At 34.6% G+C, this 27498-nt stretch overlaps 1 protein-coding gene across 3 annotated transcripts in view; it reads left to right on the top strand.

Annotated features, from left to right (window-relative positions):
• Positions 1-27498, top strand: part of PHIP (pleckstrin homology domain interacting protein) — a 120648-nt gene that overhangs the window by 73243 nt on the left and 19907 nt on the right. For all 3 annotated transcript variants that reach the window (XM_061131782.1, XM_061131783.1, XM_061131781.1), the window contains exons 21-31: positions 4626-4766; positions 7310-7386; positions 10045-10276; positions 13814-13933; positions 15146-15253; positions 15762-15886; positions 16015-16097; positions 20887-20998; positions 21179-21240; positions 23342-23497; positions 25824-25944. In XM_061131782.1, coding sequence (XP_060987765.1) covers positions 4626-4766; positions 7310-7386; positions 10045-10276; positions 13814-13933; positions 15146-15253; positions 15762-15886; positions 16015-16097; positions 20887-20998; positions 21179-21240; positions 23342-23497; positions 25824-25944 — 1337 coding nt within the window. The remainder of the gene's footprint in view (positions 1-4625; positions 4767-7309; positions 7387-10044; positions 10277-13813; positions 13934-15145; positions 15254-15761; positions 15887-16014; positions 16098-20886; positions 20999-21178; positions 21241-23341; positions 23498-25823; positions 25945-27498) is intronic.

The following is a 27498-nucleotide window of genomic DNA, read 5'->3' as shown; positions in this document are numbered from 1 at the left end:
TCAGTCCAGTGGATTTCAGTTGGTTATGCCCTAATCTGAGAGAGAAGAGAGATGGACTTAACTGCTGGAGTGTCAGAGGATGACTGGTCTCTTGACCCAGCGTTGTACTCCATCCTCTTATCTGAGCTCCTCAGATGTTCTGAAGTAGTCTCCTTTATTATAACTTTCTCTTCTGTTTTATAACCCTTCACAGAACTCAAGTAGTCCTTTGCCACTTTATGTTTCCTTTTGGCAACAGTAGGACCCCACCCTGCTGCAATTTCTGTTAGTATAATTTTGAAATATTCTTTTCTTTTTTAAATTTTTTTGTTGGTTGTGGTGGTGGTTGTTTTCATGGTGGCTGGAAAGCATACCTATTTTTAGTTTCCTTTCTTCTGACTCCAAGGATGTGGACATGAACTCGTATAATGATTGTGAGCTATTGCTACCACTTTTATGGATAGGATATGGTAATATCTATACAATTGAAAGGATGTGCTTATCTTTTAATAGTGGTTCTTCAAAGACTTTTTTAGAAAGGAAAGGATTGATGTGAATGTATGTATGTTTGTGTGCATGCAGATATTTATTGTCTCTGGTGGCAAACATTGAAATAATTTTAGTGTCTGTTGGTAGAAGAAAGGTAGGATGTCATGACATATATACATGGAATATTATACTTTTTTTTTTTTTTTTTAAGAAGTTAGAGTTCACTCCATTGCTGTGGAGAAATACTCATGATGTATTTGTTTAGTGAAAAAAAGCAAGTGTAACAATAATATTTATAACATGACCTCATTTTTGTTTTTCAAATTTTATGAGAAAGGAGAAGATTGAAACCACTTACCATGAGACTAATAACATTGATAATCACAGATGTACAAATTGTGAGATGCTACCTTATACCTCAGAGCTGTATTAATTTTTTTCCTCTAATAATAGAGGGTACTGACTGTGTAGGGGAGTTGTACAAGTTAATGCAGAAAAACTGTTTAGAAAACAGTTAGAAAGTTGATTTTGACAATAAGTTTGGTCCCCAAATGAGAATGTCTTAAATTTATTTTTCTTAAATACTTATTTCCCTTTAGGGAAATGTATTTCTCTCTGATATAAAAGCCTTGGTAGGTGGTCAAGGTCTGATGTGATGTCCTCTGTGTTGGAAACTGAAGCTCTTTAAATTTTTCTGATGTTTCTTTGTGTGTGAATTTGACCTCTGACCTCATGCCTCAAGATAGCAGCATTTTCGTATAAGGCTTCAGGAGGGAAGGCAATTTCATTAAGGAAGGTGCAGAAGGTGCATGTGCTCTCCTGATGAAGGTTTTTTGAACTTGTTCTGCAGCACTGTACCAGATAGCCATTGGCCACAATTTAGTCACATGAAAATCTGACAATGAAAATTTCATTTTCTGTGCAAGAGGAAGGAAACAGATGTTGGTTGACAGCCGGCTTTTTCTTCTGCATTAGATATAAGTAATGTTCTTTGACTTGGAATTTATCCTAAAGAAATAAGAATTGTGGCTAAAGCTTTACAAAATGAAACAAAAAGCATTTTTAATGAAGTAGTTTTAAGTAGGTAAATAATATTTATGTTAAATGAAAGAAGCAAGATCCATTATATTTTTAACCATAAGTTATTGAAAGCATATGAGATATAGTTGAGCATCATTTCCTTTTTTTTATAGCTTTTACATATTTTCACAGAACTACAGATCCTTCAGTAATTCTTTTAGAGAGAATCTGCGTGGAGTAAATTTTGAATGCTAGTATGAGAAGGTGTGTTTAATTTCACTTGGCTTTTACAAGTAACAGCCCCAGCATGCGTAGAGCTACAGTGCTGGAAAGACGTGAGGAGACTGGTTTTGGGGGGAGCTGCAGAGGGGGGCGGGTGGCAGGACAGGGGTGCTTGGACTCGGGTTTGCAGCATCACAAGTCCCGAGGTACACACCCATCCCTCATGCATATTTACAGACGCTTTCTTAGAAGAGAGAGCAAGACTTGGATATTTTTTTTTCTTTTTCCTTCCTTTCAAAAGTCGCACCCAACACACTTGTGAAACCAAAGTCAATCATATTCAGATACTCAAAATAGCGTATTATTCTGAGAGTGAGAAGAGAGGATGTTGGAAGCATGATATAGCAACAAGCTGTTTTGGGGAGTGTTCTGTTGGAGAAATTAGGATGAAACCTGTTGTCCTTGAAATGGAGAATTCAGTGGATGAGTTTAATAGAAGAGTATAAAACACTGAAAAATGAGTTAATAAGCTGGAATATGAAGAACTCTTCCAGAATGTATCAACAAGGGATAAAATAATGGACAGAATGAGGGAAATGTGAGAACCATGTATATATGTTTTTTGTAAATGGGTATGTTGTATACACACATACATACACACTAGAAGTACGTAGTAAAAAAGCTTTATTTAGTAAGAGTCTTCGAAGAAGAGAATGACATACAGAGGGAACAAAGAGTTGAAAAAAATAATGAACCAAAATTTTCTAGAATTAATTTCTGAGCGAATGCATAGTATGCCAACTAAAACAAAGAAAACATAATGTAAAATCTAAAGATATAAAACCTCGGTTAAGCACATTATAGTGAGATTTGAAAACATCTAAAAGGAAATATCCTGAAAATTTCTGGAGAGAACAGAATTACCTTAAAATAACCATGAACTTAACTAATGTTAGTTTTTGTTTGCTGTTAAAATGGGTTCCACTGAGCACCCTACAGCGAGAAGAGTTAAGAAGATATTAAGGAATTGATTTACATTAAGAAAATTGTCTGTAACCCCAACACAGTAGTGTTTATGCCAGTTTCTTATTGGAATGGAGACAACATGCTGGAGCCAAGTGCTAATAACATGTCTTGGTTCAGGGGTTGGAAAGTCACCTGTAATGATGGTGATAGCAATGGAACAAGGAAGCTGAAAGCTCTGATGGCATCCTGCCACCAACTTGTCTGACTGACGAGCCCTTGGTGCCTGCCCCTCCAGGTAGTACTGGACCTGTCCCTGTGGGCAGGTCACAGACTGGGGTTCTCAAATGTGGCATGTGGTCACCTTTGCTCCAGTTGTCATTACAACTCAAGTGAAAAAAAAGGTCTGTTGAAGTGCACTTAAAGCCTCGAGTGAAGCTTTTCTGAGGACAGTGTAGACATAAGTGTCAAGAACGTGTCTGTCAGGGATGCTTGCCATGGCGTTGTTCCTCCTGAGAGCAAAAATAACCCATCGATGGAAGCAACTGGCGTCGCAGCTGAAGTGATTATCCTGAGCCAACCAAGCCAAGTCAGCTGTGCACCTGTTCTGGACTGTCCACAGCTAACATAGCTTGGAGGATTGCTGACTTGAAGATGATGATGGTCACTGTTCTTGGAAGAAGCTTCTGAAAGATAGCCCCAAATTCTTGAAAGGTGTTGATGCTGCCTGCCACTTTTGATAAGGTTCCGGGCAAGCCACCTGTGTGTTAAAAACTCCTCTGAGTATCCTCTGGGTTGTTTTGCTATTTGTGAATGAGACAGAGACTTACTATGGTGTCATCAAAGCAGTGGACAAGAAGGCAGCTAGAGCTGGCAAGGTCACAGTGTGTGCCCAGAAAGTTCAGAAGGCTAACTGAAGGTCATCGCCTATACCTGGCACCCCCGTCTTCATCAGTGGTGGAAGAACTGTCTCAGGACTGTTTTGTCTTGATCAGTCATTTAGCAAAGACCAATTAATGATAGCAATGATAACAAAACCTTGAAGGAAAGGAGAATGTTTTGTGGACCATCTGTTTTTCAACTGTGTGGCAATTTTAAATTACTAGTTTTTAAAGCAGTACTTTTTAATGGAAACAACTTGACTAGAAATCTGTCACAGAATTTTGAGAGCCTTATAAAACAATGAGAAGAGCGAGGGGGGGAAAAAGTGAGAATATAATTATAGGTTCAAAGGAGTGAGGATATAAATAAGAGTTTCAAAACTATTTTCTGTTAGCACTTTGAAGATAATATTCCTTTTTTATTGTATGATGTATTGCATGATGTATATATAAGTCTGACGTCAGTCTTTTTGGAGGTAATTTTTAGTATTTTCCATTTATTTTTTATGTTCTTTAATTGGGTTTCTTTTTCAGGTGTAAATTCTTGAGTTTTTTCATGTCTATAACTGTGTTGGACTTTCATTTATTTTGATTATTCTTAGTTGTTTTCTCTGCTGCAGAAGACTTTCCCCACATTTGCTTCCCACATTTGCCTGCAGCAGGAGAGAGCGAGCCAGTTACCTTGGTATCCAAGCCTCGTAGTGACCAGTTAGCTTTGTGATCACTGTTTTGTTTCCTAGTTTGCCTCTGCCTGTCACTTATGCCTCACAGTCTGAGGTCCTCTTTTCTTTATCTATTTTATGGCTTTGATGTGGATACAAGAGAGTTCAATATTAGAGTTAGTCTATTTTTATGAATCCTTAATCAAAAAAAGGTTTTTATAACCTATCAATCAGCAAGTGAATTTCAACCAATCACTAACCTGTGTTTTAGCTTAATGTTAAAATACTTGAGCTGGTATTATAGTCTACTTATGTGAGAATCTTAAACATGAATGAGAAAAAAAATGTAACTCTTAAAAAGCATTTTCTTTAAGCATGCTGTAAATAAATTGAATTTACTTTTTTCCAGAATCATGCTCATGAACATTTCCTGGATCTTGGAGAATCCAAAAAGCAGCAGGCAAATCAACATAATTACCGCACGAGATCTGCATTAGAGGAGACTCCTAGACCTTCAGAAGAAGTAGAAAATGGCACAAGTTCTTCAGATGTGAGAGCTCAGCACATTCATAAATTTGTTTTCATTTTGACTTGTTTTTTTAAATATAACCTGTATTCTTTGCACCCATTGATATATTTGTAGATGTAGCTCAAACATGGTATGTCTGGGTCTTAAAATGACAGTGATAGCTGAAGACCATATTGTGTGTTCAAGGCATGGCGTTCAAAACCTCAGGTCCACAAAACAAGTGCATCCATTATGAGGACTCTGAAGTTCAAGATGTTTAGATTACACATTTACTTAACTATTAAATGGTAGAGTAAGGAATTAAACCCAGGTTCCTTTTACTCCAAAACCAAGCTTTTTAATACCATAAAGCTCTAGTCTGTATAATACAACTGATGAATAGACAGTCAACAGTTTTGGTTACTTTATAATCTCTGTACCAATTTATAGCTTTCTCAATGTAAATTTTAAAATACTCCTTATGTATATGTATTTTCATAAACATCATTATCCCCACAAAACTATATATTCTTTCAGCAAAGGCAGTCCATTTGCCTTTACAAATCAAGCTTGCTTAGACGTACAACTGTCTTTCTTCTCCTGCCCCACTCTGCTTATTACCCTTCACTCACAGTTAAGTCAGCGACTGATCTGAAATGTTGACAGCTATACATTTTTGAAGTCATCTTATGTTTTGCAGTGGCAGGCATGTGTGGGGATTCTCCACATATATTGTCTATGGACAGGGTTATATTAGCTCAAACTGAGAGTATTCTAACCATAATTTAAAAGTCTCTGCTGGCTTTAGGTCCTAGTTTCAGTTCAGTTCAGTTCAGTTCAGTCACTCAGTCGAGTCCGACTCTTTGTGACCCCATGAATTGAAGCACGCCAGGCCTCCCTGTGCATCACCAACTCCCAGAGTCTACTCAAACTCAGGTCCATAGCCAGAACAAAATGATATGTTTAATCTGGCAAAAAGAGAAAACACGCTCTTTATATAAACTTGACATTCAGCAACTTAGATATACCACAAAACATAAAATCTGTGTGTGCTAGTTGTTTGCATTATAAAGTATTTCTTTATTTTTGAAAGATTAATAGTATTCTCTTAAATAAAAGTTTCTATAAAATTTTTAAAATATGAATCAACTAAAACTGTATTTCCAGGTACAACTGTTACATAAGAAAATTACAAATTCTTTCATTTGTCTTCAAAATTAATTTGTTTATACCGTAAGTTTGTAGAGGAGAATAGTGAGAACAGAATATCACCTCTGGCACAATATATCATTTAAAAATGAAACAATTTTGGTTTTTTTGATTCAAATATTTTGTAATTACGTATAGTACCTTTTTGTATTTAGAATATAGAAATATGTTTCTGTCCTCCCTCTTTAAAGAAGTAATATACTAAAGGTGGGAATAATCAGATAATTTGTCTAGTTTCTTTTCAGTTAGTGAGCAGAGATTGTTTGCTGAATAAAATTTGCTATTAGATTTTGATCTTTACATATTTGCTTGATTTTCAAAGCTCTGTGGAAGTTATGCAATTACATTCTTCATTTTTAAGACATGATAATGGGAAAATTTTTCTCCCCAAAATGTAATATTTGATTAGTAAAAGAATATGTTTCATTATCCTCATGAAAAATTATCTGAATACATCCAGCAATTAATAACACTGAACCGTTCTTGTTAGAGTGGACTTAAGCTTTGAAGTAAAATGACCTGAGTGCAAAATAGGCTTTGTTGCTTATTAATTGTGCTGCCTTGGATAAATTTCTTAGCCTGTTGAAGTTTTAGTTTCTTTTCTTTAAAAATCTATTTCCCTGGAATCAGTATTATACTTGCTGGTTAATAGAGAACCACAGATTTCAATATGTTAAAATAATGAGATAATTTTTTTAAATGGTAGGATAGTGTAAATAGAATAAAATAATGAAATATATTTCAGAAATCACTTATAACTGGGGGAAAAAAATCTGTTTCCTCTCACCAGTCATTGTTTTGTCTAGATTAAATGGGATGATATATAGTGCTTAGAACAGTTTCTGACCTATAGTAAAATCTTAATTAATATAAATTGCTATTTTTATTGAAGCAAGATTTTGTGACCACAGAACAATTTTTATAAAGAAAATGGCTTCACAGGTAGCCTGTGTTGACCAGTGAATATTTGCTAAGGAGAAACAGAGTGTTCGGGTAGTTTTTAATCTTATGTGTATAAAATAATACTTGAATTGGAATATGCTTTTTTATATGATAAAGCTATTTTAATAATAATTGTAATAAATAAAACCTAAAAGTTTGTAAATTTAAGTTTGGTATTACCCAATCTAGAAGTTGTGTTTGAGGCTTTAAAAAGTTAATCCATCTAAGAGATTGCCCTGAAACATTATTAATAAGTATTTATCTGTGTATACTTTTGTATAAAAATAGGAGACTTGTATTTTACAACTAATTTAAATCAGATTTTAATAAGATATCCTAATATTCATACTACTAGATATCACTGATATAATATAATCATATAGGATGTTATTCTGTAAAACTACACAATGAACTATGTATTCACTATCTCTTAGGAAGGTGAAGTTGTTGCTGTCAGTGGTGGAACATCTGAAGAAGAAGAGAGAGCTTGGCACAGTGATGGCAGTTCTAGGTAATTTAATGGATTGTTTTTTCCCCACAAGTAATATAAATTCTTTAGAAAGGTAAAGATTCTTTTCTACCAGAAACAGTTCAGAGTCCCTTTGGGTTTAAAATTGTAGCTAGGTCTACAAAATGATGCTTTTAACTTTTTTCCTCAGTTGATATTTTATCTTCTGAATGCTGTTATTATTTGTAATTCTGAACCACAAACTAGTTTCATTACTGGTTTTGAGAAATACTTAAGCATTAAATTATGAAAGTAATGAGATTTTGTAGAATTAACTATCTTTTATAGTGGAATTTGTTAAATGCTAGTAGTATTTTCTTCTGGCAATGAGAATAAGCTTTCCCTTTTTCCTGTTTTTCCCATCCCATTTGATCATGTAAGCAAGGATTCCTTCAGCCTCATTAACTGGTGATTCATATTGTTACAGAGCTTAATGGCCTTGTCTGACATTGTGAGGTCTTAGTAGCAAGGAGGAGTAGAGCCTTTGGGAATGGTAATTATGTTTAGCCCTTGATACTTATTCCTTGACAGCATTAGTTCTTAAAATTCCAAAGAAACCAGGAAGCTATGTGTAAAAATTCTTCACCTCTTATTACCACAGACATTCCTGTTTCCACAGTAGTTGCTCCCAGTAATGATATGCAAGTGTTCATCATTATGTCTGGTCGTTTCCTATATTTAAAATAAGACAGCAGAAGAAAAACCCACTTTCTCTTGGTTTAGCAGTGGAAATAGAGTATAGTTACACCTTGGAATACCTCAGGTTTTACTCCAGGTCACCACAATGTATATTGCAGTAAAGCAAGTCACATGAATTTTTGTTTTCCTAGTGCGTGTAAAAATTACATTTTCACTGTACAGTGAGGTGTGCAGTAGCATTATCTCTGAAAAAAAGTTCAACATTTTAAAAAATGCTATTGGGAAAGTGGCACCAATAGACTTGCTTGATGCCAGGTTGCCACAAACCTTGAATTTGTAAAGAAGAAAAACCACAGTATCTGCTAAGCACAATGAAATAAGTTATGTTTGTATCTCATACCATGCAACAGCATAGAGGTTCTTGTTTTGAAAAAACTGTTCACTTCAGCTGTTGGAGAAACTATTGTAAAGAACATGGGCCTCTGGGATTTGTAGTTCTGTGCTGGCAGCAGCAGATTTTCTGTAAGAGCTGAGTGTTCCATAGAATAGCAACAGTGAGCAGTTTGGCACATGCCATTTACAGTGATCATGGCTGAGGTCAGTGTAAATAAATGCTCCTAAGTTCAGTATGGCCAGTTGGATAGCTGTTTGCCCTGCAGATATGTTCCCAAATATACAGAAGAGTTTCTGAAAATGTTTTTTATGTAACTTTAAAATTTACCTTTTAAGATGAAGTCATGAAAATCATACTAGAAAACACCTTAATTACTTGACTTTTATCTGCAATGATTATTCTTAGGGCGATAACAGATAAATTGCCCATAAAAAAAGACACTTGAGCCAGAGGGACGAGGTAGTAGAATAAAACTCCAGAAAAATATGACTTCATTCTTGTCAGTGATATTTTTAGAGAAGTGAGAATATACATCAGTAAGTCTAGGCAACCTGATAATTGATTTTAACATAGTACAATTTAGATTCCATTAAGGCAATTATATTTATAAAACTAAAAAGTCAAATAATTAAATATTCTCGTGTTCTAAAACTAAAGCAGAAGACAACTTAGTTGGATTCCTTTTTTTGCAGCGTCAGTTTAGTAAAGCTTAGATCTGTTAGTTTCCAGTGAGATACAACCAATGGCAAACATGATTGATAGTGATACATAAGATACTAAGGCCTACATTTTTCTGAATCTTACTATGCTTTGAAGCATAGTATACACCTCGAGTGTATGTAGATGCTTAGTAAAGTTTGCAGGCACGATCTTCCCACTGGATAGAATACTTCTGACCCTGTCAGGTCGATATCTAGCTGCTATGACGCCACTGGTGCTCTACCATGGGAGTTTGCATGTCAGGAGTGCCCACCTGCCCTCAACAAGGGAATCCTTAAGCTTCTTCTCAACGTTGATGCCTCCTATACTATCTAGAGCTCTCTGTTGGTACTAGAATTGAGGAAATTGACCATCTCTCCTTACCTTTGTGACCCCACAATATTTTGAACACAGGTAGCACTCAAATCTATATTTTTGTTAAAATTATAAATGGTATTTAAATTTATTGTTTAATCAGAACTACTTTAATTAGGCCTCATTTATCCTAAAAAGTTTTGGAGATATTTAAGTAAGTTAACCCTGCAGACTTCTAAGAAGCTATTTAGAAGATGAGTTTAAAGCTAGGAAGTATTTTTATATAATTTAGTATGTACTATTCTGTCATTGTCTGTTAGTCACTCAGTCGTGTCTGACTCTTTGCGACCCCCTGGACAGTAGTTCGCCAGGCTCCTCTGTCCAGGAATTCTCCAGGCAAGAATACTGGAGTGGGTTCTTATTTCCTCCTCCAGGGGATCTTCCCAACCCAGGGATCGAACCTGGGTCTCCTGCATTGCAGGCAGATTCTTTACCATCTGAGCCACCAGGGAAGCCCATTACTTTTTATTATGATCGTTCTTTACATGTGCATACAGCAAAGTCTTAACGTATATCTTGTTCTGTATATTTTTTAAATCCCTCTTTCCTTTTAGTGACTACTCCAGTGATTATTCTGACTGGACAGCAGATGCCGGAATTAATCTGCAACCACCAAAGAAAATTCCTAAGCATAAAACCAAGAAAGCAGAAAGCAGTTCAGATGAAGAAGAAGAATCTGAGAAACAGAAGCAAAAACAGATTAAAAAGGAGAGGAAAAAAGTAAATGAAGAAAAGGATGGACCAGTATCACCAAAGAAAAAGAAGCCCAAAGAAAGAAAACAAAAGGTTGAGTTATATACTTAAATATGTATTATATATACATGGTCTTATATATATAATCATATATATAAATGATATACATATTTTATATATATATCTTTTCTGTGAAAACAAACTATACATTTTAAAAGTGCAGTGGATAAACATAAAGATTGTTATGTTAAATAGTAATAGAAAAAACATGGAGTTACACAGTAGTGAAATAAAGCATATAGAGATCTGTTTAGTTTTCCTCAATTTTTAAAATGTTTAAAGTGTGAGAGTATTTACTTGTAGAATTATCATATTGTTATAATATTGAGCATTTGATCTGATGAGCAGAATTTTCTTGAGACTCCAGGAAAATTTGTTTATTTATGTAAAATAAATAATGCTACAAAGCATATTTTATTAGCCTTTAATTGCCTTTGTCTTTGAACCATCCTTACAAACTATCACTGCTGAAAATACTACTGTGGTAACAAGCCTTCATTAATTTGCAGAGCCTGTGAGCCATCACTAGTCCTTAGGGCAGTAGTATTGGTTTGATAAGTATATCTTTAGTCTGTGGATAATTTGAGACAGATCAAAGAAAAGGGATAAATGTTATGGGACTAAGATGTTAGTTCTTATGGGGTCGGAATATTTTAAAAACAAGAACTGTTTTAACTTTTGCTCTAAAGGAAGTGAAATACAAGGACATATTGTCTATTGCCCAAAAGACTATAAGTTGGAAGCACATTTGGTGAAACAAACGGAAAGTTTTTTTAAAAACCACTGCCATTTTTAGAGTTAAATGGAAGATGTTATCTGTAGAATTAAATACTAGGGAGAATATAGGATGTTTATCTTTAGAGAGCTTTGAAAAATTTCAAGACTACATCTGTCTTAAATGTTTATTTTATCTGCATCAGTTGAGCTTTGTTTGTTTCAGCTATGTAATTATGGATTATGGATTACTCTGCCTTTGTCTGGGGACTATTTACCAGCGAGAATGCCACACTTTACCACAGTATTCCTCCTCTTCTTTGTCTGTGATGGTAAATGTTGGCTGACCCATTATTTTACAGGATAGACAGAAAAGCTGATTTAGCCATGTATCTGGCAAATGAAGTAAAGATTTTTTTTTCCATCTCAAGACAGTTTTGGAAACTTTCGGAGGTTTGCAGTGTTACGTCCCATAATTCTTTTGTCGTAAGAATGCAGTTTACTTCACCTGGTCCCCTTTTATTTGATAATTATCCATAAACTAATACCTCAGGCTGCTTCTTACATGCCACATTTGGACCCATTGTTACTATTTGGCATATTTTAATTTCACTCTTTTGCTTAAAGTATTACCCCAGGGTCTGTTTGCCACTAATTTGTTTGGTACCTGTTTTAAATAGTTTAAGGTTAGGGTATTACAGGTCACTGCCTGTAATTTGGCTTTTGTTTACATGGCTTGTTTTCAGCCTATCACTGAATCTGACAACAGACAGAATTGCTCTTATTCTTTAGTCATCTTACCTCAGGTAAACACAGTAACATTTCCTTTCTTCTGCATAGAGTTGTAAAGCTGAAAAATAACTGAGACATCATTAGTTGATGTTTATTGCATCTATGAAAAAGTAAAATATCTTCCATATGGTTAATTGTTTGAATCAAAAAAAAAAAACCTTGTTAGGCACATGCTTATTAAAATAGAATTCTCCTGAGATACAGTACAGTTATCCCAGATAGTATCTGACATATATCCCTTATGTTGTTTGGGAGCTCTGGAAATCAGAGCAATGGGTTTTCATCTAGTGCCTGCAGTACAGTCAATAAAAAGAAGTGTAAGACATAGTACTTACTCCAAAAACAATGTGTGACCACTGTTTTTTGAATCCCCTCCCCCCAAAATAGGAGAAATATCACATGATATAATGCATTTAATTAGCAAAGTAATTTTATAGATAATAACTCAGAAACCAAGGGGAGACATCTTAGAGTTTCAGATAAGCCTTCCAGAAGAAATCAGATTTTAGGTGGGCCTAGAAGAGTTGCCATGGATAGAAAGAAAATAGATTAATTACCTTCATCTCCAAAATTAAATCTCAGTTTCAGAGGCTGGAAATTTAGAGAACTATCGATGTGTTTTATCCCATAAATGACTATCAGTACTGACGGAAATCTAACCAAAACTTCAGGAATCCCCAAGAATTGAGTAAGATTTGTTATCATAATGATTCTTGGCTATGCCATAGTCCTACAGTTATAAATATGGTTACATCTATTTAATATCCAATTTACCTGGCTTCAGGTAAGAGCTGTTAGCTGTCCCACTCTGGGAAGAAATACTTGAGTAGTATAGCTAGTAGTTTATATTGAGGCTGGAGTTAGTAATTTTTAGCCTTTTCCTGCCTTTTTCATTTTACCTAGGTCAAAGGAAGCCTTTTTCAAATACTTTAACTGAACACCTCATTATATATAAGACTGATAGATCTGTGGATATCAGTACATGGGATGGATTCATCTCATGGATAGTAAATGCCAGAGTCCTTTATCCTTCTGTTCTTCTCTACAGACTGCTCCTAATGTGTTTTAACAGAGAAACACAAAGGTGGTTAATAGGAAGAAGAGTTGGTAGGAAAATGGATACTGAGTAACAGCTAAAGGAACATGCTGCAAGTAGTACTCTCTGATATCCCATTGTGACCATGTTTCTTTTTATGAACTTTCATTAACTCACAGTGATAACTACCTTACAACTTCCCTTTTCTTTAGCAAACAAGAGAATAAAATTTGGAAGTCTTAGTTTACAAACACTGAACCAAAACATTTTTAATCAGCTGCATGATGTTTCTCTACTTACATATGTTAGGTTTCAGCTCTTAGAAAATCTGTTTTTCCAAGTCTAAGGTAACAGTTTCCAGCCTATCATGGCCACTTGTAGGTGACCAGAAAATTTAAACTTTTCTTAAAGGCCTATTCAGAAAGTTAAGAAGTGAGAGACCTGGCTTGAGAGCATTCTGTTTGAAAAAAAAAAAGGTTTTTTTAGAAGCATATGTATGAAATGGCTACTTTAACAGGGCTAGGGAATATTCTTGGGCTATATGCAAGTATAATGTCCAGCCCATAAAAGTTAGCCTTCTGTATCCTGGCACTGCTCAGCTCATATAAGAATATCTTTCTTACTTCTTAGCAACATGCTATGACTAGGGTTTGTTTTAAAGAAAAACCTTGACTATGTATTGATTTGTTACATGGTATGTTTATGAAACTGAGAGAATGTTTAGAGGGAAAGCAACTACACAGAGCTTCTGTTTTGTTTATGGGAATATCTCATCACCTATTTTTGTTTTGAATATTGTCTGAGGAGCTTTGGTTGATGTAGTACTTTTTTATGGAGTGAGTTGGTGAGATTGAATGTAACTATTTTGCCACTACTGCCATCTTCCCAGAATAAGGTTTTTTAATAGTTAAAGAACATACATTTTTGTACAAAGATCCCTTCCCCCTTTTGTGTTTTTAACTACCTGGGCAGATTGATAGATGAATGCTTTCATGATAACATTATTTGATACTGTTTTACACTTTTAGAGATTGGCTGTGGGAGAACTAACGGAAAATGGCTTGACGTTGGAAGAATGGTTACCTTCAACATGGATTACAGACACTCTTCCCCGAAGATGTCCATTTGTGCCACAGATGGGTGATGAGGTATTTTTTAACTTCTAAAAAATATCCTTTGTTTCATTCAAATAACTTTAAATACTTTTTATAGCTCTTGAAACAGATTTCTAGAGAATTGTAGCAGTTTTATGAAGTATCTCTGTTTACGTTTTGTAACTCTGTATGGAAAAAAGGAAAATTAAGAGGAAAGCTTTAATGGTAATGTTTTTATGGCTACTATAAAAATTGCAATAGCAAATTAAATATTGTAAGAGAATAGAGGTTTATTGGCATTTTAAAAACTGGTATGTATTTTTTAATAAGAGGATGTTGTGGCCAAGTTTTCTTTTTCCTAAAATAAAATATATGGTAAAGGAAAAGCAAAATTCAGCATTTGTTTATTTTTAATTGAAGGATAATTTTGTGTTTTATTTTTATTTCATATAAGTATTTTATCAATGTTTAAATAACTATAATGTTCATAATATGTTTCTTAGATCTTTAAAAAATGTTATCTTCCAATTATTTAATTTTTTAAGAAAATATGATTAGTCTTCATTTTGGACTATGTTTTTGTGAATTTGAAATGAAAATATAAGATACCAGATAAAACTTTTCCACTCAGGAGTACGTCTCCTTGTTTTTTCTATAAATGTTAAGAGGCAGGATTATCTGGTATTCAATAGGTTCACAGTTAAAAAGTTAGGATAAACTTGGATAGCATTTTTTAACAAGCCCAGCTGTTTTAGTTGTGGGAAGAACACTTGGTATCAGAGTGCTATATTCACATACCATTTCTAGTGGTAGTCAGGAGTCACTTGTATTTGACCTCCATAAATGAGAGTAAATACATGCCTTGCTCTCTTCATAAGGATAAAATATATGTGAAAATATATTTGAAAATATATTTTTCATTTTAAAGTTCCCTGCCTTTGTATAAACTGCTTGCTACAAAAGTAGGTAAACAATAAGCTAAACATGACCCCAAGTTACAACATACTTTACAATGTAAAATAAAGTGATGAGACCAAAAAGCCAAAAAATAACTGCTTATCCTTAACCTTTTAATGTTATTTAGAACATTTTGGTTATTATCAAGTAGGACAGCTCAAGGAAGAGGAGGAACGATAAAATCAAAATACTAGAATTTCTTTTCGTTTACAGGACATTAAATTCTCTACAGTTTTAGCTGATACTGTGCATCTTGGGTTAAAGGAAACACATTCAGGTTTTAAAATTGTGACTTTATTTACTTTTTAGGTTTATTATTTCCGACAAGGACATGAAGCGTATGTTGAGATGGCCCGGAAAAATAAAATTTATAGTATAAATCCCAAAAAACAACCATGGCATAAAATGGAACTGCGGGTATGGTGTTTATAATTTAAAGTGCCAAAAGATGTGATTATAGAGAAAATTGTATTGAATGTTATTTTTGTCACTATAAGAAACTGTATCATGAAGATACCTTTTTCTTTTAATTGAAACAATTCATAGGCATAGATTTTTAAAGAAACTTAAGATTGAATTATATATATTCTAATAATTTATAAGTTGGGAGTAAAATGTAATTATGGTGAGAATTGGACAACATTAACATATTAAGGCAAACTTCATCTTTTTAAATTTGAAACTATTTCTAGATTTATCAGCAATAGTTTAAAATTATTTCTCAGTCTTTGGAACTGTATTAGAAAATTCTTACTTCAATAAGGTTTTCTTTCTTTTTTTTAAATTGATATATAGCTTGCATACTATCAGAGTGCACCAATCTTAAGTACATAGCTCAGTGGGTTTTTATACATACAGAATAGTCACCTAGTGTTTAACAGTTTATTTTGTGAATATGGTTTCTTATTTTCTATATCTTCTTCAGGAACAAGAACTGATGAAAATAGTTGGCATAAAGTATGAAGTGGGATTGCCTACACTTTGCTGCCTTAAACTTGCTTTTCTAGATCCTGATACTGGTAAACTGACCGGTGGATCATTTACAATGAAGTAAGGACTGTTGAAAGAGGCAGTGGTTTCTTAGTATTGTAGATTGTTTTTCAAGATTTGGGTACATTTGAATGTATTTTAGATATCTGTAGCTATGTGACCTGATCAATTTGTTTCTGTTTTAATAGGTACCATGATATGCCTGATGTTATAGATTTCCTGGTCCTGAGACAACAATTTGATGATGCAAAATATAGGCGGTGGAATATAGGTGTGTTATTTATTTAGAAGTTGTAATTCTTGTTTTATCTAATAAGTTGATTTATATTTTTCATAATTTAGATAATCAGATAAATATTGCCATTTGTGGCAGTGTCGATAGGAAAGTAAGATATTGTATCAGGAATTTGGGGTATTTTTTTGTTTGCTTGTCTGTTTTAAAGAATGTTAATACTTTTAAACTAGGTGATGCTGAAATTTGAACATTTTTTCTCATATTTTGTAACTATGTATAAGATTGTTTATAGCTATTCCTTTTGTTAGTACCTGTACTGAAATAAATTTTTATCCAAAAGAATTAATGACAGAATTTGAACTTGAAACAGAAGAAGTCTTCCGTTGAAAATGTTTAATTGGACTGGGACTAAAACTAAACTGACGTTTTTCTTTTATTGGTTACCTCTGTTAAAACTAATATTGTAACCAAGACTCAAAAAAACTTTAAAAAACCTTAAAGGTCTCCAGGCATTTAAGGTACTTTAATTTATGTACAGATGGTTATGCTATTTACTAGAGTATTTAAGCATTTCTAAAAGGACCACTCTGGAGTAGCGTATGGTGCCTTTATGCTATATTTTGCTTTGAGAAAGCACCTCAGTTGATATAGCATTTCATTCCTCCTCCAGTACCATTGGAAGGCATTAGTGTGGTGACTTGTTTATTGTTTGGTCTTGGTAAATACAGAAATTTACATGTGTGCTATAGTGAAAGTCATTCAGTTGTGTCTGACTCTTTGCAACCCCATGGACTGTACAGTCCTTGGAATTCTCCAGGCCAGAATACTGGAGTGGGTAGCCTTTCCCTTCTCCAGGGGATCTTCCCAACCCAGGGATCGGCCCAGGTCTCCTGCACTGCAGGCGGATTCCTCAGCAGCTGAGCCACAGGGGAAGCCCAAGAGCACTGGAGTGGGTGTACATGTGTGCACAAAAAGAAAGATTACGGAGATGCAGTCATTAAAAACATGGACATGGAAGCTGTAGGAAAAATTTACATCCCATATACTATTTCTCTGAAAGCTTTGAAAGATGTGTTCCATCAAATTTTATTATTCAGTCGCTCAGTTGTGTCTTACTTTTTGCGACCCCATGGACTGCAGCATGCAAGGATTCCCTGTCCTTCACCACTTCCTTGGAGCTTGCTTAAACTCATGTCCATTGAATCGGTGATGCCATCCAACCGTCTCATCCTTGTTGTCCCCTTTCTCCTGAATTCAATCTTTCCCCACCATCAGGGTCTTTTCCAGTGAGTCAGTTCTTTGCATCAGGTGGCCAAGATCCTGGAGCCTCAGCCTCAGTACCAGTCCTTCCAATGAATATTCAGTGTTTATTTCCTTTAGAATTGACTGGTTTGATCTCCTTGTAGTCCAAAGGACTCTTGAGAGTCTTCTCCAACATCACAGTTCAAAAGCATAAATTTTTTGGCACTCAGCCTTCTTTATGGTCCAACTCTGACATCCATACATGACTACTTGAAGAACCATGTCTTTGGCTAGTCGAACTTTTGTTGGTGAAGTAATGTCTCTGCTTTTTAATATACTATCTAGGTTTGTCATAGCTTTTCTTCCAAGGAGTAGGCATCTTTTTAATTTCATGGCCGCAGTCACCATCCGCAGAGATTTTGTTTGGAGCCCAGGAAAATAAAGTCTCTCATTGTTTCCCCATCTCTTTGCCACGAACTGATAGGACCTGTTGACATGATCTTAGTTTTTGAATGTTGAGTTTTAAGCCAGCTTTTTCACCTTCGTCAAGAGGCTCTTTAGTTCCTCTTTGCTTTCTGTCATAAGAGTGGTGTCATCCGCGTATCTGAGGTTATTGATGTTTCTGCTGGCAGTCTTGATTACAGCTTGTGCTTCATCTAGCCTGGCATTTCACATGATGTACTCTGCTTATAAGTTAAATAAGCAGGGTGACAATATATAGCCTTGACCTACTCCTTTCCCAATTTTGAACTAGTCCATTGCCATGTTCGGTTTTTCTATCACATAAGGAAATAATAAAGACTAGGAATCTCGGTAAGAGACAGGAAATTAAGGACAGAAAAGTGCCAAAAGAAATTCCCAAATAACAGTCAGAAGTCTCAGAATACTATCTGTCTGGCAAGTCTGTAAAACAGTCCAGAAGACACTGTCCTCTTAGAGTGAAATCTTTAGGAGAAAAAGTAAAACCGATAAATTGTCTAACATGTTTGACTTTGACTTTATTGTCATTATTGTGGGAAATTATCTATTGAAGAGTGTTTTATATAGTTTGAGCTGTTAGAGAATGTGGGTAAATGTATTCATAAAATTCAGAGAAAATGAAGTGATTATACATATTTTTGCAAGAAAGGAATTGTGTGCTATTTGACTCATTAGTGAACAATATTTATACAGTATAGTCATGACAGAGGAGAACTAAAAATGGATTAAACAAAATGCACATACCTTTTATATACAGTTATATTTAGAGAGGCCAATACTTAATGTCTGAACTTGATAAGTAAAGAAATAGCTATATGCTCATTTAGAAAACTGTAGGTAAATTCAAGAAGAAAGAGTTAAAAGTTCTTGGTTTTGGATATAAGCCTTTGGTACATGTGATTTTTAAAATTATTTACATGTGTTGATAAGATTAATTTCATCTCTTTTTAAAATTTTATTTATTTTTGGCTGTAGTGCATCTTCGTTGCTGCACGGGCTTTTCTCTAGTTGTGGAGAGTGGGCTTACTGTCTAGTTGCGATACCCAGGCTTCTCACTGCAGTGGCTTCTCTCATTTCCGAGCACAAGCTCTGCGTCCTGTGGGCTCAGTAGTTGCAGCTCCCGGGCTCTGGAGCACATGCTCGGCAGCTGTGGCATTCAGGCGGGCTTAGCTGCTTTGCGCCATATGGGCTCTTCCCGGATTAGGAATCGAACCCCCGTTTCCTGCAATGGCAGGCGGATTCTTTACCACTGATCCACCAGGGAAGCCTTCTCATCTCTGATTTTTAAGGACATGCATTTGCCAATGAGTCAGCAGAACAAATATTACCAGTTAGAATCCAGGAATATTCCAGAAATGTACTGACAACATAAGTAAGGAGAGAGTGGCAAACATTGGCCATATTGAAGAGAGATTTCAAATGGATGTACATCAGAATGTTCTCATTTGGAACTTATAATTTTAAATGTATAGGTTACTGTTAATGTTTCTTCTAAAGTTGGTGCTAGTTAATCTTCTATTTCTGAAGACGTTTTTACCAACTGCCATTTAAAATTACATCAGTGATAATTACTTCGGTCAGTCCTCAGATACACTTAAGGCCTACTCTGGTAGACTCCATTCCTTGCCTAATTTTATTGCCATTATCCTACAGTATCATTCATTGTGGTTAGGCACATGTTATCCGGTTCTTCCTCTTTAGCATAATGTCATCAGTCTAAATAGGATCATAAGAAATCGCATATGAAACTCATTACTATGTTTACTTTTAGGTGTTGGTGATGTCAGTAATGCTGTTTCTTAAATTTGTAGTATCTTCTCACTAAGTATAGCGTCACTAATATGCATCTCAGGAGCAGAGACTCTCTAGTAATAGCTCATGTTTCCCTGTTAATACTTGGTGTTTGAATGCTTGAATTTGAACCTAAATTTGATCCCAGTGCATGCTCACCCAGAATGTATATATACACACATATAACTCAGCAACATGCAGTTGTGTTCTATTAACTTAGTCTAGTTCCAACTTTCCTTTTTTGTCATTAAATTTATTTTTTTCAAAGTGTTTTATGCTCTACAGTTGGCCCTCCATAGCCACAGATTCAGCCAACCTTGTAGCAAAAATATTCTGGAGAAAAAAAATTCCAGAAGGTTCCAAAAAGCGAATTTGAATTTGCCTTATGCTGGCCAACTATTTACATAGTATTTACAGCTATTTTGATAGCACTTACATTGTATTAACTATTATAAATAATCTAGAGATGATTTAAAGTATGTGGGAAGGTATACATAGGTTATATGCACATACACATGATTTTATATATGGAAATTGAGTATCCACAGATTTTGGTATCTGAAGTGTCCTGCTGCCAGTCAGTCCGCCACAGATACTGAAGGACAACTACATGTCTTTGTACCTTGTTAAATCCTTTTTGGTAAAAAAAAAAAAAATAGATATAAACACTTTTTTTAATGGGTTTGAAAATGAAACTGATTCAGATAAGATTAATTTGTTTAAAGTGACATGGATAAGTTATTTTAACTCAAATCTTTCAGACTTACCAGGAGAAAAATCACTTAAGTACTATGAGAGCTAAGAAAGGGGAAAGCGTAGCAAAAAGGCAGGGAGTAGTTAACAGTTTTCATATGACATAGAGGAAAGGTGAGGGAGATAGCTTATTAGGGTCTTTGAGGAAAGCAGTTTTCAGTAATATGACAGTAGTGGAATGCAGTTGGCTAAGAAAAGGTTGTAAAGAGTGCTGTCTGTTTTACAAAGGTTTTGTTTTTTTCTTTCTGTAGGAGGGAAAAGTGAGTGTAAAGTGGTAGATTGGTAAAACTGTTTAAAATAAGAGTGAATTTCTCCTTACCCCATAGTAAAAGGTAAAAAATGGTCTGAAAGGTGATAAGTCACACTTCAGGTGTGCTTTTCTTCTCAGTATTGCTGATTTTATTTATTTACTAATTTATTTTGGAGTGTATAGGTCATTTTTCATAGATCTTTTAATAATAATACAGACTTCTTAGTATCTTAAAGGGATACTTTGGGAAAGAAGAGCAGCAGCAGCGTTTCATTTAAGAGTAATGAGATGGCTTTTATTCTTGTCCAGGTGACCGTTTCAGATCAGTCATAGATGATGCCTGGTGGTTTGGAACAATTGAGAGCCAGGAACCACTTCAGCCTGAGTACCCTGATAGTTTGTTCCAGTGTTACAATGTTTGGTAAGGAAGTATTGTGTTTTGGTTCAGCCTGACTTGCTTTGAATGTTTTCCCCATCTGTTAAAATGCTAAAGATACTCCTTTTAAACACTGAAGTAGTTATTTTATTTTTCATTGTGATTTTATTGAAATTGCAATGTGGTGTTTAGATTTTTTAATATAAAGGTTTTCCTTTCTTTAAGCTGGGACAATGGAGATACAGAAAAGATGAGTCCTTGGGATATGGAGCTTATACCTAATAATGGTAAGTGTAAAGTTTTTTGTGTCTATGTTACAGAATTCATTTCTTAAATAAAAATCTGATTTGATAACTTGTAGGTACAAAGAGTTCTTGATGAAGAACAAGTAGAAAATATTCATTCCACATGCATTTTTATTGACCCTGGAGGTAGGGGAGGCATAATAATGAGTAGACTAAACATAATCCTTGTCCAATTGGAATTTGTAGTTTAGGGGGGTTGAAGATAATTAACAGCAAAATATACTGATTTGCTTGTTATTATTCACTGTAGAAGATGAGCACTTGGGAGCAAAGATATTTTTACAACTCCAGTAAATACGTAGAATACAACATAATACTGAGAGGTCAGGCTTTTTTGAATGAAGTATAGATTCATATCCTAGCTCTGCCGTCTTTTCTCTGTGTCATCTTGACAAGTTCCTTTAAGCCTTGAAACTCGAGATGCTTAGGATTCAGTCTTTGAAACTATAAACTAATACTTTCCTTACATGGTTGCTGTGAGAAGTAAATGATATCATATGTGTAAAGTGCTTATTATAGAGCCTGACACATGTAAGGTCTCAATGAGTAGGTAATTATAATTAATAATAATAACTGTCATCTTGCTTTTGGCCTGACACATCGCCTTAGAATTTGGGAGTTAGCCTTTGGCAGTAAGTATGACATCTTCCTGGAACTGAGAAAAGAACAGTGTGTCTAAAGCCTGGATATTGCATTTTCTATTTCATTGCCCATATTTGTTTCAGTTTAAGAAAATAAAACACACGCAACTGTATATGTCTAAAAAGGTTTAAAGAATAGGGGATATGAGGACTTCCACAAATTATCTTTAACATTACTTTTTTTTTTTTAATAATGTGTTGCTTTTACTATCAGATACGAATTAAAAAAAAGAAAAACAACCTGACTTGTAACATAGTGGAAGTGATTATTTATAAATGGAATTCCTCAATAATTACTATATTCAAAAAAATCAGAAAAAAGATAATGTGAAAAAAGTAAACCCAATCTGGTAAACCTTAGAAATGAGAAAATGGTCATGCTGATTTTGATTAAGACTAATTCTTTCTAGAAATTGTCACTTTGAGAGACCAATACCAATAATGTCTTTTTCATCTCATTGCTAAATTAGAGTTGTTTAATACTATAAAATATCTTAATCGGCTTGTAAATGTATTACATGACTTACCTTCCAGTTCTATTTCTCTCCTTTGTGAAGGTTTGAATTTGAAGTCACATCAGACTATTGTGAATGTGAGAGAAATGAAGCTAATTGATGTAATGCCTGGGGTATTTCTTGAAATGAATGAGTAACAGTAATAGCTGTTGTTTCCTACCTCAATATATTGCTGTGTGTGATTTTTGTTGTTTTTGTTCTATTCGGGTATACATACATAGGCACTCAAGAGTAATTACATTTCGAGAAGAGGAGGAGTTGCATTAACAGATAGTAACATATTTCCAAATGTTTCTCTCATGAAATCTAGTTCAAAGAAAAATTGCCTTGGCAGATTTGTAGTTTCTATGTTACCACCACCCCCTAATTATTCTATTAAAGATTCAGACATGCAGAAAGCATACCTTCATCATTTAAGAGCAAAAAGCCTAAGCATCATCTGTCATTATTCATAATTCTGACTGTCCCTACACTTTTATAAAAACAGTGAGGCTTTAATTAAAACATTTCTGGAAAAAAAAAAAAAAAATACCACTTTTGTTCAAATTCACCTGGCATGTTTTATCAGTAAATATAGAGATTATATATTATGAAATGATTCAGAAATTTTTTTAATTTTCATGATTTTATAGGAATACTTTCTCCTTCACCTGTAACTGATAGCAGAGCAAGTTGTGAGGTGTAATTTTGGAGAAGTAATTACATGCTCATCTAGAAAATTAATTATGAAATTAATGTTTTAAAGAATAAATTTTATTGACTTGAAACATAACTTTCTTTTAATGAAAATAAAGAAGAATACTTACCAAATCTTTACAAAGGTATAGTTTAATTTTATAAAAATGTCAACTCTGATTTCTAAAGGTAACTTAAATATTAGTTACATTACCACATATTTTCATTAAATCTCATTTCTTTCTATTTCAGCTGTGTTTCCTGAAGAACTAGGTACCAGTGTTCCTTTAACTGATGTTGAAACCAGATCATTGATCTATAAGCCTCTTGATGGCGAATGGGGTTCCAATCCCAGGGATGAGGAATGTGAAAGAATTGTTACAGGAATAAACCAGTTGATGACACTAGGTAAATAATAGTAGGTTATGAATATATATATATATTCTCTATATGTGTGTGTGTGTGTATCTATCCATCTACATATATATACATGAAGATAGCTAGAAAATGTTGCCAGTAAGCAAAGGAAAGAAAAACATTTTTATTCAGGCAAAATTTTTTTTTGTAATATCGTAAGTCAGTGTTTTCAAATATTTTTAAGTGATTTTTTTAATGCAATTTTACACAAGACTCAAATATCTAAAACACTTATAAATGCTTTAGTTGAATTTCAGTGCCTGCCAAAAGTGTTCAGACTACTGCACAGTTGCACTCATTTCACATACTAGCAAGGTATATGCTCACAATCCTTCAAGCTAGGCATCAGCCAGTATGTGAACCAAGAACTTCAGATGTGCAAGTTAGATTTAGAAAAGGCAGAGGAACCAGAGATCAAATTGCTAACATTCCATTGGATCATAGAGAAAGCAAGGGAGTACCACAAAAACATCTGCTTCATTGACTACCCTAAAGCCTTTGACTGTGTGGATCACAGCAAACTGTGGAAAATTTCTTAAGAGATGAGAATACTAGACCACCTTACCTGCCTCCTGTGAAATCTGTATGCAGGTCAAAAAGCAACAGTTCGAACCAGACATGGAACAATAGACTGGTTCCAAATTGGGAAGAGAGTATCTCAAGGCTGTATATTGTCACCCTGCTTATTTAACTTCTATGCAGAGGACATTATGCAAAATGCTGGGCTGGATGAATCACAAGCTGGAATCAAGATTCCTCGAAGAAATATCAACAACCTCAGATATACAGATGATTCCACTGTAGTGGCAGAAAGCAAAGAGGAACTAAAGAGCCTCTTGATGAGGGTGAAGGAGGAGAGTGAAAAAGGTGGCTTAAAACTCAGCATTCAAAAAACCTGAGATCATGGCCTACAGTCCCATCACTTCATGGAGAAGAGATGGAGAAAAAGTGGAAACAGTGACAGACTTTATTTTCTTGGGCTCCAAAATCACTGCAGATGGTGACTGCAGCAATGAAATTAAAAAGATTCTTGCTCCTTGGAAGAAAAGCTGTGACAAACCTAGACAGCATATTAAAAAGCAGAGACATCACTGCTGACAAAGGTCCCTGTAGTCAAAGCTATGGTTTTTCCAGTAGTCATGTTATGGATGTGAGAATTGTACCTTAAAGAAGGCTGGGCACCAAAGAATTGACTCTTTCAAATATGGTACTGGAGAATACTCTTGAGAGCCCCTTGTACTGCAAGGATATCAAGCCAGTCAGTCAGTCAACCCTGAATGTTCATTGGAAGGACTGAGGCTGAAGCTCCAATACTTTGGCTTTGGGGATCAGCCGACTCATTGGAAAAGACCCTGATGCTGGGAAAGACTGTGGGCAAGAGGAGAAGGGGGTGACAGGATGAGATGTACTTATGGTATCAGTAGTGCGGGACAGGGAAGCCTGGTGTGCTGCAGTCCTTTGAATACAAAGAGTAGCACACGAATTAGAAGTTGAACAACAGCAAACTGAATTTCAGAGTGAGGGCTCCAAAAATGCCAGGGCTACCAGTTAAAACTGTAGATCCTCCAGAACCTAATTTTAAAACCCTTGACATACTCAGGCTGGCATGATGTAAATTAGAGGAGAGGAGAGTTGAAAGCTGAGTTATGTGGGTAGCTCTGCCATTTTCCTCTTAACTTGATGTACATATACACAGTGGAATATTGTAAAGGGAGAGATGAGGGTATATGAACTGCTTTGCTTTGTTTGAAGAAAGAACAGTGACCGTAGATTTATCTGAACTCTGGGTAGACAAAAGACATACTCTTTGAGTAGGGAATCTGCTTCAAAGAGTCTAAGGCAGAAATTACTGTGAATAAGAGCTGAAGACATTGGAGGCACATATTGGATGATATTTTCATCTGATGTCTTTTATAAGATGGCAGCTCTTAATGAATTACTGTCTCAAATACTGTCTTAAGTAATTTTAGTAATTATGTCAAAACAATTACTGCCAAACACATAACATAGATTCAGGAATGACCTGGTTTTAATTATGGAAGTACATGTGGATGTTCTTTAATAGGTCAGATTTATATATTGTCTATCATCTTTGCCAAAGAATCTTTGAATAACATTCCTAGAACTTTGCAGTACAAACGCAGATATAATAAAAAATGAATCTGTGTTAGCTAGACTGTATGTTTTTTCTGTCAAAAGATAGTGGTAGACTAATAGTTATGTGGATTGGAACTTAAGGCTTAATTCAAGCAGAATTGTGAAGTACTTTAAGCAATAAAAAAATGAATTTATAAACTTAATTGTTTATTTATTTTAGATATTGCTTCAGCATTTGTGGCTCCTGTGGATCTGCAAGCGTATCCTATGTATTGCACTGTAGTGGCATATCCAACGGATTTAAGTACGATTAAACAAAGACTGGAAAACAGGTTTTACAGGTTAGAATCATTTGCTTGCTGTAGCTACTGCCAAAAGAAAGCTAAATGATTCTGTCACCCATTTACTGATCCTCGGTAGCAGTGTTTCTCAAATTTTAATGCACATCCCATTTAACAATGGGATCGTGTTAAAAATGCAGAATCTGGTAGTAGGTTTAGGGTAGACCTGAGATACTGCCTTTCTAACACGTTCCCAGTGGTGCTGGTGCTGCTGGTCTATGGACCACACTTAGAAATAAATATGAATTGACGGTCACTCTCTTCACACTGTGTTTTATGAAGTAGTCCAACGTATTTTTATTTTCTCCTAGAGCACATTGAGATATTTGTTCATGGATTTTTCATAGAACAATATTAAAAGTTATTCTCTTATTAATTTAGCTTAATGAATACTTCTTAAAAGTGAAATTAGGAAAATTTGGGCTACTTTATTATAGTTGTAGCTTACTTTGAAATATAACTAGCGTTTTTAAAAGACATAATTTCATTTAATTTGCATCTGCTACTTAGCAGTATTGATAAACATTGAGTTCTAATCTTGGGCAGATTTTGTAGGTTTATTGACTAACATGTCTTAACAAAAAGTAAGATTAAGTTCATTTTTTTTGACAGAAATTAAATCATCCTTTTAGCTTTTCATCTTTCTTAATGACTTTTGCTTAGCAGACCAATAGCATTTTAACTTAACTAATACTGCATTAAAACTTAATTTTTGTGACCTGTTTTATATTACTGCAATTATTTATACTGCTATTTATTTAAGTTACTGTTTAACTTAAGGAAATTTTTCATCATATTTTGTATTCATATTTTTCTATGTAAATTTTTTTCTATATTCTAATAGTTGGACTACATCTACAAGGATAAATTTCTGCCATCTCCAACCATTGTTAAAAATGTACTTTCTCATAGAATTCTGCTCAGCATAAGAATTGCTAAGGTGTACTCTTTACATTGCAACTTAATTATGCTTTTTGGCTTTAGCCTAGCTTAGTAATCAGTTGAGGAAAAGATCTTTTGAAACAGAGTCCTTTCTTAAATTAGAAATGGCCTGATTTTTAACCAGATAATGTAGTTATAGACCTAAGTTATGTCTTATTTCATAATAATGAAGCCATCATGTGCTGTTTCACTGTTTCAGGCTCTTTTGCTTCTCCTCTGCTCATTGGCTTCAGACTTCCTACAGTTTATAGTTTCCCTCTTTGGCACTTCTAGTTCACAGTCTTAAACCACTATCAGTTTGCCCTACTGATAATAAATCCTCATGCCTTACTTTACACATAGTTTCTATGGGGTACCCTGAAAATGGCCTGTGATTCTTTTAGTAAAGAATGAGCCATGGAGATGCTATTGGAAACTTAAAGAAGCTTTTCTATATGCTTTTATATGCACAGTTACATACATGTAGTTTTTTAAATTCCATATAATTGTTTTCTGTTTACACATCATTAGGGTTTTTTGAGTATTTTCTTCCATGTCATTTTAAGCTGGTTGACATTCTAAAAGTTACCTTTGGATGTTTCTTTAGTTAAAACTGAAGTAAAATAAAACTCC

This window comes from Dama dama, chromosome 28 (genome assembly GCF_033118175.1).
Source record: "Dama dama isolate Ldn47 chromosome 28, ASM3311817v1, whole genome shotgun sequence".
Lineage (NCBI taxonomy): Eukaryota > Metazoa > Chordata > Mammalia > Artiodactyla > Cervidae > Dama > Dama dama.
Note: the sequence above shows the minus strand (reverse complement) of the source record. Positions and strands in the feature narration are given on the sequence as shown.